The sequence below is a fragment of the Triturus cristatus genome, chromosome 8, assembly GCF_964204655.1.
Source record: "Triturus cristatus chromosome 8, aTriCri1.1, whole genome shotgun sequence".
Taxonomy (NCBI): domain Eukaryota; kingdom Metazoa; phylum Chordata; class Amphibia; order Caudata; family Salamandridae; genus Triturus; species Triturus cristatus.
In genome coordinates, this window is record NC_140591.1 from 159,566,268 (window position 1) to 159,584,807 (window position 18,540).

Genomic DNA, 18,540 nt, shown 5'->3' on the forward strand with positions numbered 1-18,540 from the left:
CCAATCTAGAGGCAGACGCATATATGCCGTCTGACCACATATGAAGTAAGAATGGCGAGAAGCTCTAAATGAAGATTTGCCTTGATCACTATATTCTACTGTAGTAACACATTTACTATGGCCCATATGTATGGAACCAACTTTTCTCACACATAATTCACCCTTTACTGGAAATACTGACATAGTGGGCAGAATTAGTTCAACTTCGGATTTGACATTCAAAATCATAAGATTAGGCGTAAAATTACCTAATTTATACATTTCATTTTCTAAATCAGTTCCTGTTCTACTGGGGTGACCCTCCTTATTAGGGTGACAGACTTTGAATAAAACTAGATTCAGATTTCCCCATATCCAATGTTGTTGATAAACTGCTGTGTCTGGGTCTATGGAATTTAATAAACTAAACCATGCTCCACAGGAGCCATTGTGTGTGAATGGATGTGGAAAGAAAGGCAGAACTCCTTTGTTATTCTGATAGGGAGGAAGTCGGCCACACACCCAACAATTGGTCGCATTACTAGTCTGATGGGAATGATGTAACATACTAATGAAGGTGTTATTGCGCAGCGCAAGTCTATAAGATAATTCATGTGGCGGTAGGTCACTAAAAGAATGTTCATCAGTTATATTGAAAGCACGTTTAGAAACAGGATAATACATATGCAACAATATACTTGCAGTAACTATTAAAAAACTCAAGGAAAACAAAATTAATAAAGTCAAAATACAGTGGTTACGCAGTGATTTACAATACGCCTGTCGTTTCAACATTTCTCGGGTATTTTCTCTACTCAGGTCCAAGGGATACATGTCGGAGACAATTCAACCGCTTCACCTTGGAGAGGACTTAAACAATCAAATTGCTCGACTGTTTGGGCCTGAGCTTTAATTTATAGCACTGAGAGTCATTCTGTTCAACAAAAGGAAGTTTTGAATCAGTCTGTGGGGGAGTGCAGGGCACAGTGTCTATATCTGAAGGTAGTCCATGAAATTTTTTTTTTATGTGATTGGAATGAATCCACCCTTTGCGTCCCTCGATCTTCACGGCTGTTCTTGTGGTCAACAGGACCAACTTGGGTGCTTTCCACCTGGGCTCCAGTTGATTTTTCCTGTCGAAATTTCTCACAAAGACAAGATTACCCGGAACAACGTCATGGGGTTTCGCCTCAGTGTTGTCGGGAAAGGCTGCAGCTACCTGTGAACGAGAAGATTGTAGTGCAGACATCAAGGAAGCCAAGTAATCTGTCAGCATATTACAGTCAACATCAGTTATTTTACGTGGTATAGGCGTCCCCCACATATTCGGCGGTCTACCGAAGATCACCTCATACGGGGATAGCCCTGTTCTAGAGTGTGCTACCATTCTCATGTAAAAGAGTGCAACTGGTAATGCTACTATCCAGTCGACACCTTTCTCTCTACATATTTTGGACAGTCTGATTTTCAGTGTCTGGTTATGTCTTTCTACGAGACCTGCTGCCTCGGGGTGTCGGACACAGTGGAATTTCCACTGATATCCCAACAAGAGTGAGACATGTTTCATTAATTCGGATGAGAAAGGCTGACCGTTATCTGAATATACAACACGTGGTAAACCGTACCGTGGGAAGAATTCTCGAACTAGCTGCTTGGCAGTAGTCGGGGCAGTGTAATCTGATACGGGATACGCCTCTGTCCAACGGGAGAGAGCGCAGACAACTACGAGAACATATTTGAATCCTCGACAACGTTCCATCTGAATATAATCCATCTGGAGGACTTCAAAAGGATGGTCAGGAGGCTGAAATCCACCCTGCTCTACGGGAACACTCTTTCCTGGATTAAACTGACAACATATCATACAGGTACGAACTTTTTGTTTAGCTGCTGCTCGTAAATGTTTGTTGAACCAAATGTGCTGAATGCTGTCTAGCATAGCCTTCTCTCCTAAATGTGCTGGACTGTGAACTGTAGCTATAATGGCTTGAACCATGGAATCAGGGAGAAACCATACAGATTTCTCCTTCGTCAGCCATCCTTGATCTGTCTGGATCCCTCCTAGTTCAGTCCACTTCTTTATTTCTTCTGCTGTGGCATGTGTCTGTATGTCAATTACGTCAAGTGCGGGATCCTTAATTGTCATACACTGTGTTGGTGTCTGAACTATTGGCTTTGTCATGTCTAATGTGCGATTCTGAGCAGTCTGTTTAGCTGTTCTGTCAGCTAAATCATTGCCTTGAGAAATGGTATCAGTAACCTTCGTGTGTGCTTTACATTTCATAATCGATATAGCAGTGGGTAGATGTATTGCGTCTAACAAAGCATGAATGAGGGGTCCGTGCTGAATGTGGGCACCATGGGAGGTTAAATAACCTCTCTCTCGCCACAGCACGCCGAAGTCGTGTACAACTCCGAATGCATAACGTGAGTCAGTGTATACATTAACTTTCTTATTTGTGGCTTGAATACAGGCTTGCGTTAGAGCAATAAGTTCTGCTGCTTGGGCTGACAAAGTATCTATACAATTTGTCTCAATAACTTCAGTGTCTGTTGTGACTGCATACGCGGCCACTAAATCTCCTGTACTTGCTCTCATGCATGATCCGTCTACATACAACGTCAGGTCTGGATCTAACAATGGAACGTCTGTCAAGTCTTGTCTAGGTTTCGTCTTTATTTCAATGATTTCAACACAATCATGAGCTAGTGGGTCTGTTCCAATTACAGGTAATAGTGTAGCAGGATTCAATGTATTACACCGTCGGATCTCTATGTGTGGTTGAAACAATGTCAGTTCATAACCGGTAAGTCTTGCTATGGTCAAGTGTTGTGTTTGTGTTCGGTTCACAAGAACCTCTACTGCATGTGGTACTTGAACTGTCAATGGGTGTCCTAATACTATGGCATCGCTTTGTCTGATTGCTAAAGCTGTCGCTGCCACTGATTTCAGGCATGCAGGCAAAGCCTGAGCTACGGGATCTAATGTACTGGAAAAATAAGCACATGGCTTGCGTGATCCTGCTTGATCCTGAGTGAGTACTGACAAGGCAGTACCTTCGCGTTCTGTAACAAAGAGTGTAAAATGTTTGCTATAACATGGTGTTGCTAAAACAGGTGCTTGACATAAAGCTTCCTTTAGGCTTTCAAAAGCTTGTGTATGTTCCTGAGTCCAAGGGAGAACAGTCGATGTGGCTGCCTCCTGTGTGGTTAACTGAATGAGTGGTTTTGCTAGAAATGCGTACTGAGGGATCCACTGCCTACAATATGAAGTGAGGCCTATGAAAGCTCGCACCTCCTTTTGTGTCTGGGGTATTGACATGTTAGCAATTAACTGGATGCGATCTGGTGTAAGCTGCCTTCCCTCCTTGGACAGCGAGTGACCAAGATAAATAACTCGCTGAACACAGAATTGCAGCTTAGAAGGGGACACCTTGTGCCCCTTGTCGGCTAGGAAATGTAAAACTGTCAGAGAAGCTTTTTCACATTCTGACTCGCTTCTCGCGGTGATCAGCAGATCATCGACATATTGAAGCAGTGCAGTATTGACTGGCATGTGGATACTGTCAAGTTCTCGTTTCAATGCTTGGCTGTAGATGCTGGGGCTTTCTGTAAATCCTTGGGGAGCGCGTGAGAATTTAAAGCTGCGCCCATTTAAACTGAATCCGAACAAGTATTGGCTTTCCGGATCTATTGGGACGCTGAAAAAGGCATTCTTGAGATCGATTACCGTAAAGAATGTTGCTTCGGAATCAATTGCTGTCAACAATGATGATATATCAGGGACCACAGGGAATTGTGGTACAATACACTTGTTTAGTTCACGCAAATCAATAACCAATCGGTATACTGGTGGGGCAGTAGGATCAGTTCGTTTAAGAATCGGAATTATCGGTGAATTACATACATTGGAGTCTGTTTCTACAACTACTCCCTGGGCAATCAGCTCATCAATGATTTTCAGCAAAGCCACTACAGCATCATGCGGTAACTTGTATTGTCGCATTCGTGGTAATACCACTCCTGCCTTGAGTGTAACTCGGTATGGTGTAATGTTCATGCAGCCAACATCCGTAGGGCCTTGTGCCCATAGATGTACTGGTAAAGTCTGTAGTCGGGGATCCATGTCTCTAGACACATAGTGACCTTTAAAATCACGCAAAAACAACCTTACTCCTTCCGGAGAACAACATATTATGGCTCCTAGTGCTTTCAGAGTTTTAATTCCTAACAGATTTTCTGGGCATGATTTAGTAAGTAATAAGTCTGTAGTTCGTGTCAAAGGTCCTATCGTAAGTGGTAGGGGCTGTGATACTTCATTAACAATAGGTTTTCCTGAAAAACCAAGGGAAACATTTTGAGAGCCTGAGAGGGGTGCCCCTGGAACTACACTACGTTTTATTGTTGTTCGACTTGCCCCTGTATCGAGTAAGAATTTTCTATTTTGACCTAATAATTCACTATGTACATAAGGTCCTTCTTGATCTACAGGAATCTCGATAAGCGGTAAGTCAACTTCCCTCTCTAGGCTGGTTCATGCGTAACGCTGATACTCAGGGTATTCATACTGTGCAGTCTGATACATTTGTCGTGTTGTGGTTTGTGTGGCAGTAGCAGGCAACGGTGGTGCAGCTGGCACAAACTGTATGGGTTGCTGTGAGGCTGGCATGGACTGTTGCTGAACTGGCATGGACTGTCCATGCTGCATAGCTCCTTGTTCATTCTGATCTTGTCTAACTAATCGTGGTCTCTCTTTTGCAATACCTGTAGCTATATTACGTTTCAGGACTGGACAATCATGTACATAATGGCCTAGTTGTTTACAGTAATTGCAGGTTCCTTTTACAGGAACTGCAGAATCACCAGAATGTGTCACACCCTTTTTGTGACCATCTGCTGGTACTGTCTGAGAAACTAGCATTTTCATTTTTGTATCCTTCATGCGTCTATGCTCGTGTTCTTGTTCATCCCTAATTCTATTGTGATGATACTGTAACATTTGTAGCATTTGCGACGGAGTGTTACTTTGCCAGGTACTCTCGAATTTCAATATTCTATTCTTTACTGGAGGTAATGCATTTTCCACTAATTTTGTCACAAATAAATGTGGATATGAATCACTACTTGCTTTTATACCACTATTTATACCAAAACATTTTTCAAATCGAGCATAATAATCGCTTGTGTCTTCATCTTGCTTTTGTTTACAGGCTGTGATTGCACCCCAATCTTCCTTTTTTGTAGTTAATAAACGTGGCAGTACCTGTACTAGTAAACCTGGTAACAGTTTAACTTTATCCCCGAGCCCTGAACCTGCAGCTCGGCCCCTTTCTTCCTCTGCTAATGCTGTCCAGTCTATCTTTTGGTCTCCTACTTCCCACTCTTTTTCTTTCAGTTTTTCATATATGCCAGCAGGCAAAAGCACCTTTAATATCGTCATAATATCAGGAAAGGTGTACTCTCCCATCAGTAACATGTCTTTAATTTCTCGGTGGAAACCCGCTGGGTCCTTGTCGTGACTAGGTACTACTTTCTTCATTTCTAATAATTCCATTTTTGATATGGGTGTGTAAACAAATACACGGTGAAACTCATTGTCTTCGCCTTTTATTGGGTGCACTTCTCGTAGGGGATTTTGTCTATCCATATAGTACGGCGCTCTTTCTCTGCGGGGCAGCGAGAGAGGATCCGGACTTACAAAAAGGACATACTGCTTACGTAACACTAATATCTCTTTAATTAGCTTGTTACTAGAACCTCTCCATCTGTTCGTGAGTAGTTCCGTTAATATATCAGGTAAAGGACCAGGGTCAGCATGTTGGCTCTTATATAATATGAGGAGTTGCTGAATCATATATATTCCAGCTAAACGTTGTTCATCTGTACTGAGATTAAAAAACGTGTGTGCTACGGTCTCATCACCGTATTTTTCAGGACTGTCAATCCAGTGAACGGCTGATCTGGCTAATTCTTGCTCATCAATGGAATCGAGGAGGTGGTAACCTCTTCGTTCTCGTAGTATTTTATCCGCGGCTTGAAACGAATGTTCAGGAGACTTCAGATTTATTACAGGCGTCGGATACGTTCTGCTATTATTTGGACATACAGAGTGTATGGGATCAGAAAAACATCTAGTACTTTCACAGTATCTTCCTCTGCCTACATAGGCTATGGTCTCTGACTGTCTTGCGGAATTCCCTGATTCGGACACTTCATCTGGCTCAAACTCGTCTGTTCCCAATCTTTCTTCATGAATACGCTCTATTTCTTTACGTATTTTTCGGCACATGGCTATTATACAATTTTGCTTATCGTGTCTCCCTTCTGATATATTCTGACTCCATCTTGTAAGAATAAGCATTGCATTCGGGTCTACCCCCGGACGGTCTTGATTTCTGATTACACAGTTTATGAGGAAACGTAACAGTTCCCCCTGTATCTCTACTTTCTGGAATTCCATAGCTCTGTTAATACATCCTGGATCTCGTCCTGTTTGAACAAAATGATATATGTTATCTAGATGCGTAGTCATTCCTGGTAACCTTGCTAAATACTCTGCGGCTCGCCTGATACGTAATGATGCCAGGACCATTTCGTCCTCTTTACCAACCACTGGGTCATATCTACAATTTACAAGGAGTTCCTTAAGCGTACGTTCACTTACGAATTTAGGTGTACGTGAATGCGCTGACTCTTGAAAAACAAGTTTATTTATTCTGGGTGGTGTAAGGTACTGCTAGCACCTCCCGTGGCCCCATCTGGGGCGTCGGGTGTGAATGGATTCGTGGAACGTGACACAGCAACTATGGGTGTCGATACCCCTATAGGATCGACTGCGGAGACAGATGCGGAAACAGATGTGCTTGCCGAAGCTTGTATCGGGACTTGCTGTTGCACGGGGACAGATACCTGATCCTGACGTTGAACCCCTCCACCAGACGGTCTATGTGGTGCGGCGTTAGCATACTCGGGAGCTGCGTCGTCTAGATATGAGGAAAGAAAAACATCTTCTGCGGTTCTGGGATGCCCTTTTGGATGTACCTTAATTGGAAATAATGGGGGTGGCAAGTCTTTTGGCATCTCTGGAGCAGCCTTAGGTAGTCCTTCGCCTAGAAGGGGATACATACCATTCATAAGAGCATTTCTTTGTCTATTTACTTGTTCTGATTTCACTCGGATACCTTCCTCAATTAATAGATTTTCTTGAACTTTATTTGAACTTTCTTTACTCCTCTCTTCTTGTCTACGTGCTTTTTCTGTTCGTCTATGAGATTCTTTACGCCATAACTCAACAGCGTCTTTCTGTGACTGTCTGACCTTTCTTTTCCATAACTCTTCCTCCACTTTCATGATGCACTCTGCATCCCAGGTTCCCGCTGCGGGCCACCTTTGACTTTCCGGTAATCCCTTGGTATAATCTACCCATAGATCAAGAAACAATATGGCATCTAAGCCATGTTTATGGTACATAAAATGTCCTGGAGTGTCCCTAGGAGGAATAGGAACTGCTTCTTCAAGCACCCCTTTTCTGGTAGTAATCTGTCTTAACTTCGAGAAGAGCGGCATATTTACAACTGATCTGATACTTACTCTTGAATTTTCTTAATACGAAAAACACAATAAATGAACAGTGAACAATGAACAGTCATTCATACCACAATATGCAAGACATTTTCTGAATACTTTAAACATTAAACATTAAACATTATAACAATGATCGACAATGATGACAGTCTGCTTAACTAATCACCACGCTGAATTCTTGACAATAACTGAATACTTCGGAATACTTGATATACTGCTAAACAGTACATATACACTGCTAAACAGTGCAGACCGGATTTGTGTACCCAAATCCGTCTTGACCGGCACAACCTATGTGCGCGTCAACACGCCTCCCCGGCGATGGTACTCACCGAGTAGCTCCTTGAAACGGAAGGCCTCAGAGAATGGACAGGACTCGATAACTGCGGACAGCGGACCCTCTGGACGTCGGGATTTCGGAAAACCTGGTGGGCCTCAGTATACCTCGGATCTTGCTCTCTCAGCTAGGCTCTGGTCGGGATACTTCGCACTTCTCACCGCCTCGTCTGGGTTGATCGCAGCCTCAGTCGCCCCCGCTTGACCGGAGGGAGCTTACAGGAAATCCTGCTGGTACGCGTTTATGGTCCGTCCAGCTGTGGCAGGAGACCGGGCCTGCAACGCACCGCCGGCGCGTGAGATGAGAAAGTGTCCCTGTTCGGGCGCCATTATGTGGTAAATAAAAATACCGGACTGAATTTCATACGGGATCTTAAATAAAGTAAAATAGCTCAAAATAACAAGAGGCAGAATCCGTGGTATAAGAGGTTTTCTAATGGGCTTTATTCCATTCAAAATGGCCGACTCGAGTCGCGGCCTTCAGGTTCCGTCACCACGAGGGTTCAGGAAGTGAAGTACAACATTTTATTGACAGACATGTATTTTTATAATAAGTGCATTACAATGAAACGAATGTAGAAGGCGTAACATTTGATAAGAAAAGTGACAAAACAGGTACGTAATCGAAACTAGGCGTAATAAGGAATAAAAGAAACATGATTGGTTAGAATTATCAGACATAGGTGGATCTATAAGATAATACTTGGCATAGATGCGCGCGCGGCAGCATGACGTGTAATTGACGTGCAACTAGGGGGTGAAGGGGACTTGACATTTAGCTCTACATGTGGAGACGAGAAGTCTGGGGTCAAGTCAACCTAATCCCAAATCATATCTAACATCCTATGTTTAAAGAACTATGTTATCCACAAGGAAGAGACTCTCGGACAGAATCTATTCTATACTGACTGTGTGCGTGTACAAGCGTCTAAGTGTCTATATGAGATGCGAGGGATAGAAAACTTTCCATGGCAACAGGGCTATGAATCACTTGCAGGAGGACGGAAAGGCTGAGTCCTTGCTTGTGAGCTAAAGGAAATGTTTACCTAAATCACTAGACAGGAATGCATCGGCTGAAGAGCAAAATAGATAATTCGAAGGTGAAATACAGCTTCTTGGCAGGCATGCGAAAACTGGCCGAGGCAGGCACCGTTAGCTGCACAGGGAGTAGGACAAAGTTCATGGATACAGATGCGAGCTCAAGCTGAAGCTGTCAGAGACAGAGAGCAGGGAAAGGCTTGAGGACAGAATCGGGCCTACTTGCCTGAACTGTAAAAATGAAGTAACTTAGCCATATAAAGTCGGTGGCCTTTCATACTTAGGAATCGAATACCCAGCCCTGTGATGGCGGATCTGACAGAGAACATGTCGACGGTAGACACACATATGTTTGCGTCTTAGAAACTGGAACTGGAGGGAACATACATGTACTTGTAACATGCATATAGAACCGTTGGGGTCCAAGATAGGGGACATAACTGATCAGGAAAATCCACATTTCCACATACTGACAGAGTCAAACTGCTGCGCCGACCTGCTCACACCAAGGAGTCAAATACATTTTTCAGTCTCCAGAAGACCCCCTGATTGATGGGACATAGGGAATTCTGCACAGCGTACAAACACCCTGGGGAGAAAGACCATCTTTGCGATAGCTACCCTGTCCATGACTGAGAAAGAAAGTGTTTTCCATAACTGAATTGACCCGCAAACCCCTCCCAGCACCTTCTCTTATGTCGGCTCTGTAGTGTTTCCATTGGTACAGAAAGCTGTCAGTTTACCACCAGAAGCCGAGCACTGGTAGGTGTTCTCATCTATTATTGACCTGAAGGCCAGAGATCTCTCCAAAGGTCTCCATATGTCACCTCCGGATCGGAACTGCCTCCCTGGGGGAACGGACATTCAGGGCATTGTCTGCATACAGCGACACATTGTGTGTAGTGTCGCCGACTGAAATCTCATAATCCTTCATCTCCTGACATAACAAGGCAGCCAGGGGTTGCAGTGCCAAGGCAAAGAGCAACGGTGAGAGTGGGCAACCCTGACTGGGGCACATCCCTACAAGCCAACTCTCTAAAACTGCATCTCCTACCCAGGCCACGGGCTCCGTGTACAGTTACCGTACCGAATATCTAAAGGAAGGGCCAAAGCCCAGCACCCTCAACACCGCTATAAAGTAGGACCAGTCCACAGTATCGAAGGCTTTCTCCAGGTCGACAGCCACCAGTGACATTTCCTGCTCCTCATCAACCACTGCATGCAAGACTTGTCGGTTTATGGATAATAAGTGCTGTGCACCGGCCCGGGAAAAACCCACACTGGTCATCATGCACTAGGTCCCGTATTATGTCCTGCAATCTGGTCCTCAGAAGCTTGCAAAGCACCTTAACGTCCGCATTAGTCATGGTGAGGGGTCGGTAAGCAGAAGGGTCTGCAGCATCCCCTCCAGGTTTGAGCAACAGGCAGATAACACCCTCATGCATGGTTAGCGGGGAGAATCTTCAGGTCTTGCACATCCTGGAATACCGTCAACAGCCGCTCCAACAGATTTGCAGAGTACGTTTGATAGAACTCTACAGTGAAGCCATTGCATCCAGGTACCTTAAACCCATTTAGCTCCTGCAGGAAACCCCTCAGCTGCTCCGGCATGAGGTCTGAGTCCAGTTCTTTTACAAGGTCCATAGCAAGCCCTGGAAGCGCCATTTTCTGTAGCCCTGTACACCTTCTGGAGGTGAGCTTGAAAGGCTGTCAATATGGCCTGTCGATCAGTGATAGTCCGCCCACTTGAGAGACGCAGTTGCACTATAGGTGGCACCTCCTGTTACTGTTGTAATATCCAAGCCAATAGCTTTCCTGACTTGTGCCCCTCCCTGCGCAGGCGTTGTTTATACAGGGTATGTGTGTACTTATCGAACGTGTTCCAGAGGCCACGTAACTTCCGCCATGCCTCCATCACCCCCGTATCCTCTCCAGCAATTCAGCATTTCCTTTTGGAGTTAAGCCACATTTTCCTCTTGCTGTACCACATTTTCCTCTTGCTGTACCACATCAGCCTCTACCTGGTTAAGTATCCCAGTGGTGGTGCTATGCAAGCACTGTGCATTACTGCTTTTATAGCCTTCCATTCATTGGCCCTGGTAGTTGTTGTGCCCCAGTTATTTTCCATGTAATCCATCAGTGCATCCACTAAGGTCGCCATAAAGGAAGCATCACTCAGGACATCCGGAAGTAAACGCCAACTTCTTCTATGTGCTACCTCCTCCTGCCATTGTATTTGCAGGAGTGCCACCAATATCCTATCTAGGTGACCATAGGTATTGTGCATCAAGGAGTGACGGGTGTATTCTTGTGCCTGCAGGTGAAGTAGTGTTCAGCTATCCAAAAAACGCAGATTATGCATGACCGCCAAGAGCGACTTGGTCATCAGCAGTTTCGTTCAAACCCAATGTGGGTGTCTGTCTTTCACACCATCTGCTACACAATTTTAGTCCCCAGTCCAAATGATAGGGGACCTATGCTGCCCTGTAGTAAGTCTTGCATCTGTGAGAAGAAGTGCCTATTATCATTATTAGGCGCGTAGGTGTTCAGAATAGTGACGACCTTCCAGTCCAATGTGTCCTGCACTAGTATGTATCTGCCCTCCATGTCTGCCTCTGTATATGTGTAATGGAAGGGCACCCCCAGGCTATCCAAATTGCCACGCCTCTGGTGTATGAAGAGTATGTGTTAAAGTACATCTGTCCCTTCCATTTGTTCACTAGTTTCTGCATTTCACTGGTAATGAGGTGCGTTTCTTGCAAACACGCTATGTGGACCTTAGTACGCTTCAGAAAGGAGTGTACCACTGGGACCTACCTTTTTGTGTAGTCCCCCAAGCCCTGGACATTCCATGAGATTACACTACTGGTTACTGTCATGAAAAGCCTATTGTGCTACCCCATGTCTCCCAGATCCAGAAGCCCATGCTGCTCGGTGCCATCAGTCTCCCTCCCCACTCTGTGATGCTAAAAAAGACATGTAGCAGCCTCTCAATCGTAACAAACCCTGCATAACTCAAAGGCAAAGCAAACAAGAACCTCCACCCCCTACCCCAGGCAAACAATAAAACAAAAACCAAGCATGTTCGTCCATCAATGCAAACCTGCCAGGACCTACAGCATAATCCCACAACATGAAGAACCAGGCCTTCCACTAAAAGTGGGAGGGTGGTCCCCGCCCCATGCACTGTAAGAAGTCCATGCATTATATGTGACTAATCCATCATACCTGTTCCCCAGCTAACCCAACTAGAAACAATCAAATATTTGTAACCCCCAAAGAAAACAGAAGATCTGGCGTACAGTAGAGGTGAAATGCCCCACCCTGCCTGCCTCCCAATCCAGGCAGCATAGTTCACATGACCAGCCAAGTCAGTCGCCAAATGTGTACCAGGAGGCAGATGGAGGCTTGGGTGAGATCTAACCAGCCCCCTCACTTCCCAGTGTTATTCTGCACCGACACCTCCTTCTCAACCAAGAATGTTGTCTCCCCCTCTTTCAGCCTTCTTAAATGCATTTGAGGGTCAAGGCTCATTCTATGCAGGTGCATTATAACCCCATGCAGGACCTGAGATATATAGAGTCAAACAACATTGTACAGGTCAGAATTGATTGCAAGACATACAGAGGATGTTTGATGTGGGTGCTTGTCTCTGGAATGGATTGATCTTATATCTCGGAAGCATTTAAAACCTTGTTGTGCTCAAGTGATAACTGAAAGTAGTAACTGCCTGTTCAGAGACTTTCTGATTGCCACTCTGTGGCAGTACAGAAAAGCCACACAGGGAGACCATTAACTCAGTAAACAGCACTCACCGTAGGCATTGTTCACCCTTTCCTGAGGCTGGAAATTGGGTTCCCCAAGAAATTCTCACCCACTCTCAGCATTGCTATGAAGTGGCTTCCATCACCACCCACACTTAGGAAATCACTTAAATGAATAAAAGTTCAGAAAAAGGAGATTGTTTGGTAGCAATCCCAATTTCATTTCTTCCGTTTTGCTCCCCCCCTGCCCCCCAACTGAACCTTGTCACAAAAACGCATCCAACACATGCATTCACGAACAAATGGTCAAAAGCTCCTTCCCTTGGGTGTCCTGCTTGCAATAGCCAAGAAGAGTCCCACATTCATGTTCGTTTTTTTTTTTTTTTTTTTTGCCCTGGCTATAAAATAGCCAGACGGCGTTGGCTCGTTCCACTCTGTAGAAATCTGGGGTGTGGGCTGTGTTCGGAGGCATACAGAATATTGAGATCGGATACTCACCCCCCCACAGTTTTTTCCATGTCCCTATTCCTCAATTCTATGTGGAATAGGCGTAGGCTGCTGTTAAATTCACCACAGCAACCTTAAATACTTACCTTTGTACTTTCTCTCATTTTAACTTTTTTAACTTTTCAACTTATTTTTTTAACCTGTTTTTAATTATTTGTACTCTGAACTATTGCTATAATGATACTTGACTAACTTAAATGCATTGTGGCCATCTTTTATAATCTGTCTTTAATGAATTTTTAATATTGCTCAAATTAAGTTATGTATGTATTTGTATCATCGACTTTTTCTGGTCTATATTGACCGTAATAAAGTTTGTTGAATGGAATGGTTCCCCAAGAAATTCTCACCCGCTTTCAGCATTGCTATGAAGTGCCTTCCATCACCACCCGCACTTAGGAAATCACTTAAATGAATAAAAGTTCAGAAAAAGGAGACTGTTCGGTAGCAATCCCAATTTCATTTCTTCCGTTTCATCCCCCCAACTGAGCCTTGTCACAAAAACTCATCCACCACCTCTAATCCATTCCACTTCTTCTATACCTACAACACAAAATATTCTTGCAGTTGTAATTGTTATGTCTAAACTATTTCAATATCCGCTACATTTTGATCTCAGCTAAGCCTCTCTCAAAGTTTTGGGTAATAACCATGCTGTACAGATAATCTGTGGCTTTATCTCTATGATCACATCACTGATGAGTGGAAGACCCTGCACTGGCTTACAATTAGAATAGCACAACTTGAAACTCCGGTATCCACAAGCTACCACTTGCAACTGTTTAAGCCACCTAGATCCTTAATTCTAGGAGTCAACCAACCACCGGACTTTGACATCTCCTAGCCTTCTTGACACACACACATAGCCAAGTACAGCAGGTCTGGTGGAAGATTCCCTATAACCTGCACAATGCTCCTACCTCTGGGACTCGATAGATCTACACACTCATTAGGACCCAAAATCCACCTCTTGAAGAGCTGTCTCGATTTAGGACCCTCCTTCATTAACTGCTTCTCTTCCTTACGTCCATTCTTCCATCTCACACATCACTTATTTAACTCCGATCCATTACCCTGCTTAAGTGCTTGTGAAGCAAAAGAAGAGCTGTTAAAGTTTGGAACGAATCTGAAAAAGAACTATGGACTGTTTTATAAGTCACCAACAATTTCAAGGAACCAAGAATGTGTATGTAGAATGAGGAGAACTATACAGGACAAATAGGTAGCAGTAACAGTCTGCCTACAAATGTTACTGGATGATAGTGTATTGTGGACTCACTAAAAATACTATGAAAGCCATGCCACAGCACATATTTTATGTGTTAACTTATATTTTATTCTTTTGAATATCAATCAAATATATTGTCATTTTGTAAAACATTGATGGATGATTCGGAAACAGAATTCAGTGATTGGTTTACCCCTCCTACAACAGCTGCGTTCCTGGCAGCATTTACATCCTACACTTAAGGTTGCACACCCTATTCACAAAGATCATATATCCAGTTAAGGAACCAATTGTACAAGCAAAAGGTTGTCTTAGCAGGCAGATCGGTAGTGCATTAAATTTGACTGGAGAGTTTGTTTCTGTACCTAGAGACCTTACTCTTCCATCATCTTCATCCTCTGAATCTCAGCAAGCTCAAGAAAGTCGGCAAAAATATTGTAGTGTCTCTGATCAATGGTGCTAAAACTATTTAATATATGGATTTTTTAAAATCTTTCTGGAATATGTTTTGCCTGAGAGAAATTCAGGCATTGTCTGACAGTGTGAAAAGTATACTAACTAAATTATCACACTTCATTTAAGATGCATGTGGGTGGCATCAAATCAACATCTTCAGTTGATCCCTACCTGTGGCCATATTGTGCTCTTCAGATATAGTTATTTTACCATTACCATTACTAATTAAGGCGCCTCTTAAATTAATTCCTTCAAAGTGGCACAGTGCTAAGGCTGCAATGAGCACTGTAGCAAAACCACTTCATAAGAAACCCATTTTAGATTTGTGTGACCCTTCAGTCTTTAGGCCCACTTCTTAAATTTCATTATTGGTGGTGGTGCAACATGGGGTTCAGGCTTTTAGGGTCATTTTAGGTTTAACAACGTGGTTGTGGCCGTGATAATGCAATGCCTCTTTCATATCGGCGGCAGCTGTGGCTATGAATTTAAAGATTTCTCTCATTGTGACGGAAATGTTTCCACAAATTGCCGCTCACATGAGTGGCGAATGTTACGCAAAGTGTTACCATCTGCACCTATGGGCTAATAGACAAAGTTTATAATTTCTCTTGCTTGGACCAGGTGAACTCTAGGTCAGGTTTGTGCAGGTTTAATCTCTAAGATCCGGTCAACCTAGAGGGCTGAAGATGATGGCTGTTTTATATGATGGCTTTGGGACAAGATTGTATTTGGGTGTTAAACTGCATAAAAGGTTCAGCCCGCTGACTTCAAATCTGAGACCTCCAACATGGAAGAAGTCGAGTCTCTTCCAACTACAAAATGACTTTTGTAACCACTTAAAAAAAAAAATGGACTGTGGTGGACAAAAAAAAGCTACTCATATTCATTATACTGCCAATTTTATGATAGTCTGTAAGAGAGCCTACTGCAATAGAAAGAATGCCCATTAAGCTCTCTCTTGACCATTGAGGGTCACCCTCCGTCTGCTCCTTAGAAATTCAGGTACTGGATGTCTAATTCTGTCCCATATACACCTCATTCTTAGTTCCACAGAGTGGCCTGGCACAGGAGAATGTAGAAATAAGCTGCAATCCTCTGGCTTCTGACTAGTAAATAGATGTATGCATGGCACAGTTACTGCAGTTTGCTCGCGTGTGCCTGTAGAGTAGATGTACAAGAGTTAGTGGTAAGTAATTGTTTCATTTGTTAAATAACCACATCAGTCGGTTCTATCTTGTAAAAAGTAAACAATATTACTAAAAGTGGATATTTCATTCACATGTTTTTTTTGTGTTTAAAAAAAGAAAAAAAGTATAAACCCCATAGGTATTCCTCTCTCATTGCTATGCCTTGCTAGTAAAAGAATACAAGTGCCTAAATGACTAGTAATGATCAGGTGTAATGGATAAACTTGAAGCATTTTGTCAGGAAAGAAATTAAATTTTACCACGTTTGGATTGCAGGTATACTGATTTAAAGCTCGATTTATTTGTAACCTGAAAGAAGTGCATAGGAGAGGTGCTTTTATTTTCCTTCTAACCAGGTTTACCTATCTCAACCCTCAGGTGGACAATGACTACATCTACATGTGTCCGAACTGTGAAAAAGCTTTTCGCATTGAGAGTGCACTTCAGTTCCACAACTGCAGAACAGGTGATTGCAAGAGACGCTTCTTCAGTATTTTACTTTTCATTTTGTTGCCTGTGAAATACATTCAGTTCCTAAGCTCTTTTGCTGCTGCTGACATTATCTTCGTGGTAATGACTAACCAAGGGAATAAATGAGATCTATGGTTGGTAGATAGTCCAACGGTTCATGGTTGATTTCAGGGTCTGTTTCTATGCAGTTCTCGAATTTGCTCTTCCAAATACAACAAATGTAAATCTTGAATAGTAATGCAGCACCAAAATGCTATTTTTTGACAAGCCGCTAGCCGATCAGTATCTATTGCTCAGAGTAATAGCTGCATGCTAATACCAACATCACCACAGCCAGACGTCTTTCCTAGTGCTGCTCCTCATTTACCAACCCCGTTCTATGAAGATGGCTCACTGAGATATCATTTGAAAAAGAAAGAGAGTCTACAGGATCCCTGTGAAAGCCCAGGGATGTGAAGCGGCATCTGGTGGCATTGTGATAGTGTGAACTGCTGAGCTTCAAGAGGTGATCCTGAAGGAAACAATCCAACAGGAAAGTTCTTCATAAAGTGCTCATTGTGCCACATTTTACCTGGATAAGAGCTCAACTGCGTTAGAGCCACAGATTGCTCCTATCATTGTAATGAAAGAATTTAGCAGCCTCGCTGTGCATGCCTTCCTCACACAGTAAGTGAGGGTCAACATAGAATTCCTGGTTCCCGGGGGGGTGTGTGCCAACCCACAAGTAGACTTTTATCAAAAGAGATGGGGGCAATTTTAGAGAAACCTAGGCCTAGAAGACTGTGTTTGAAGCAGGGGAGATCATATCAAACTAACTCTTCACCTGTGTGGGAGCGAGCTGGACCTGGGACGTTTTCAGTGTGCTTATGTTTGAGTTCTTGTCTTCCCTTTTGTTTTCCTTGGTTTCAGTTTTCTCTATTCTACCCTTTTGACCACTGGCCTCCTGTCCGACTCATTCCCTGCTTAGTGCATTATTGCAAGTTATTAGTTTACTCTGAAACTGGTCCGTGTGTGGTTTTATGTTCTCCCAGCCATCTTAAGTTTGACTGTTTATCATATTTTTTAATACAAATAATTAAACCATATAAAAGAGGTCTTGAATATACTAAGTGCTGACTTCCATGCTTAGTTTTTAACTTTATGCTTCTAATCTTTTTGTATAACGCCTTATGTCAATGACCGTTGTATATTAAAAACATAATAAACCATAACCAAATTAAATATATGGTGAAAATGGAATTGTAAAGGTTCCATTTTCCCTTTGTCCAACAAAGATAAGGATTAGGTACAGGAAAGAAGTTGCTTTTTCTTATCCCTTTACAGTGTTCCATGAGATGATGGAAAGGCCCTGCAAACTATTGACTAAAAGGAGCCAGTAAAATTTCAAGATGGGTGACGTTAGCCCCAATGTTATGCAAGGGAAGAACATTTAAAGACATTAATTTCAAATGTAACTAGGCTTAATTGACTTACCAAATACATTTACAGTAAACTGAACTCTAGTATTGTAAACAGAATTTTAAAAAAAAAATCGCAATACCGATTCAAAACAAAGTGTTCCGTGTCTGTCCTTACCCCCAGCATGTTTTTGGATGGATATGCTTGTTAGGCTCTTTGAAGACCCAGGCGGTCTGTGTTTGGCAAACTTGGAATAGTGTCATTTATGACACTTATATTACTAAACTATTCCCTTTGTCCATTTGATTTTCTCTAGCAAAGGGGAGCACTGAAGGATTATTGTAGGCGGTGGAGAGCTTTTTTAAAGCTTTTGGTTACTCAGCATAAAAAACTATTTTGTGATGGATATTTAGTTTACATACACATAATCATCTTCTTAATATGAAAGTGCAATAATTACATATCTTTGTTATTCACCAGCTAAAATTATTTTTGATTTTTACACTTTACAACACAAACCGCAGCAATACATCAGACCAATCATAAAATTAGCATTGCCAGTTGGGATCTGTGCAAAACAGATTCATCTCGC

The 18,540-nt window shown here is 42.9% G+C and overlaps 1 protein-coding gene across 4 annotated transcripts in view; it reads left to right on the top strand.

Annotated features, from left to right (window-relative positions):
• The window catches only part of PRDM15 (PR/SET domain 15), a 439,353-nt gene that overhangs the window by 193,442 nt on the left and 227,371 nt on the right, over positions 1 to 18,540 (top strand). For all 4 annotated transcript variants that reach the window (XM_085621221.1, XM_085621224.1, XM_085621222.1 and 1 more), the window contains one exon: positions 16,458 to 16,545. In XM_085621221.1, coding sequence (XP_085477347.1) covers positions 16,458 to 16,545 — 88 coding nt within the window. The remainder of the gene's footprint in view (positions 1 to 16,457; positions 16,546 to 18,540) is intronic.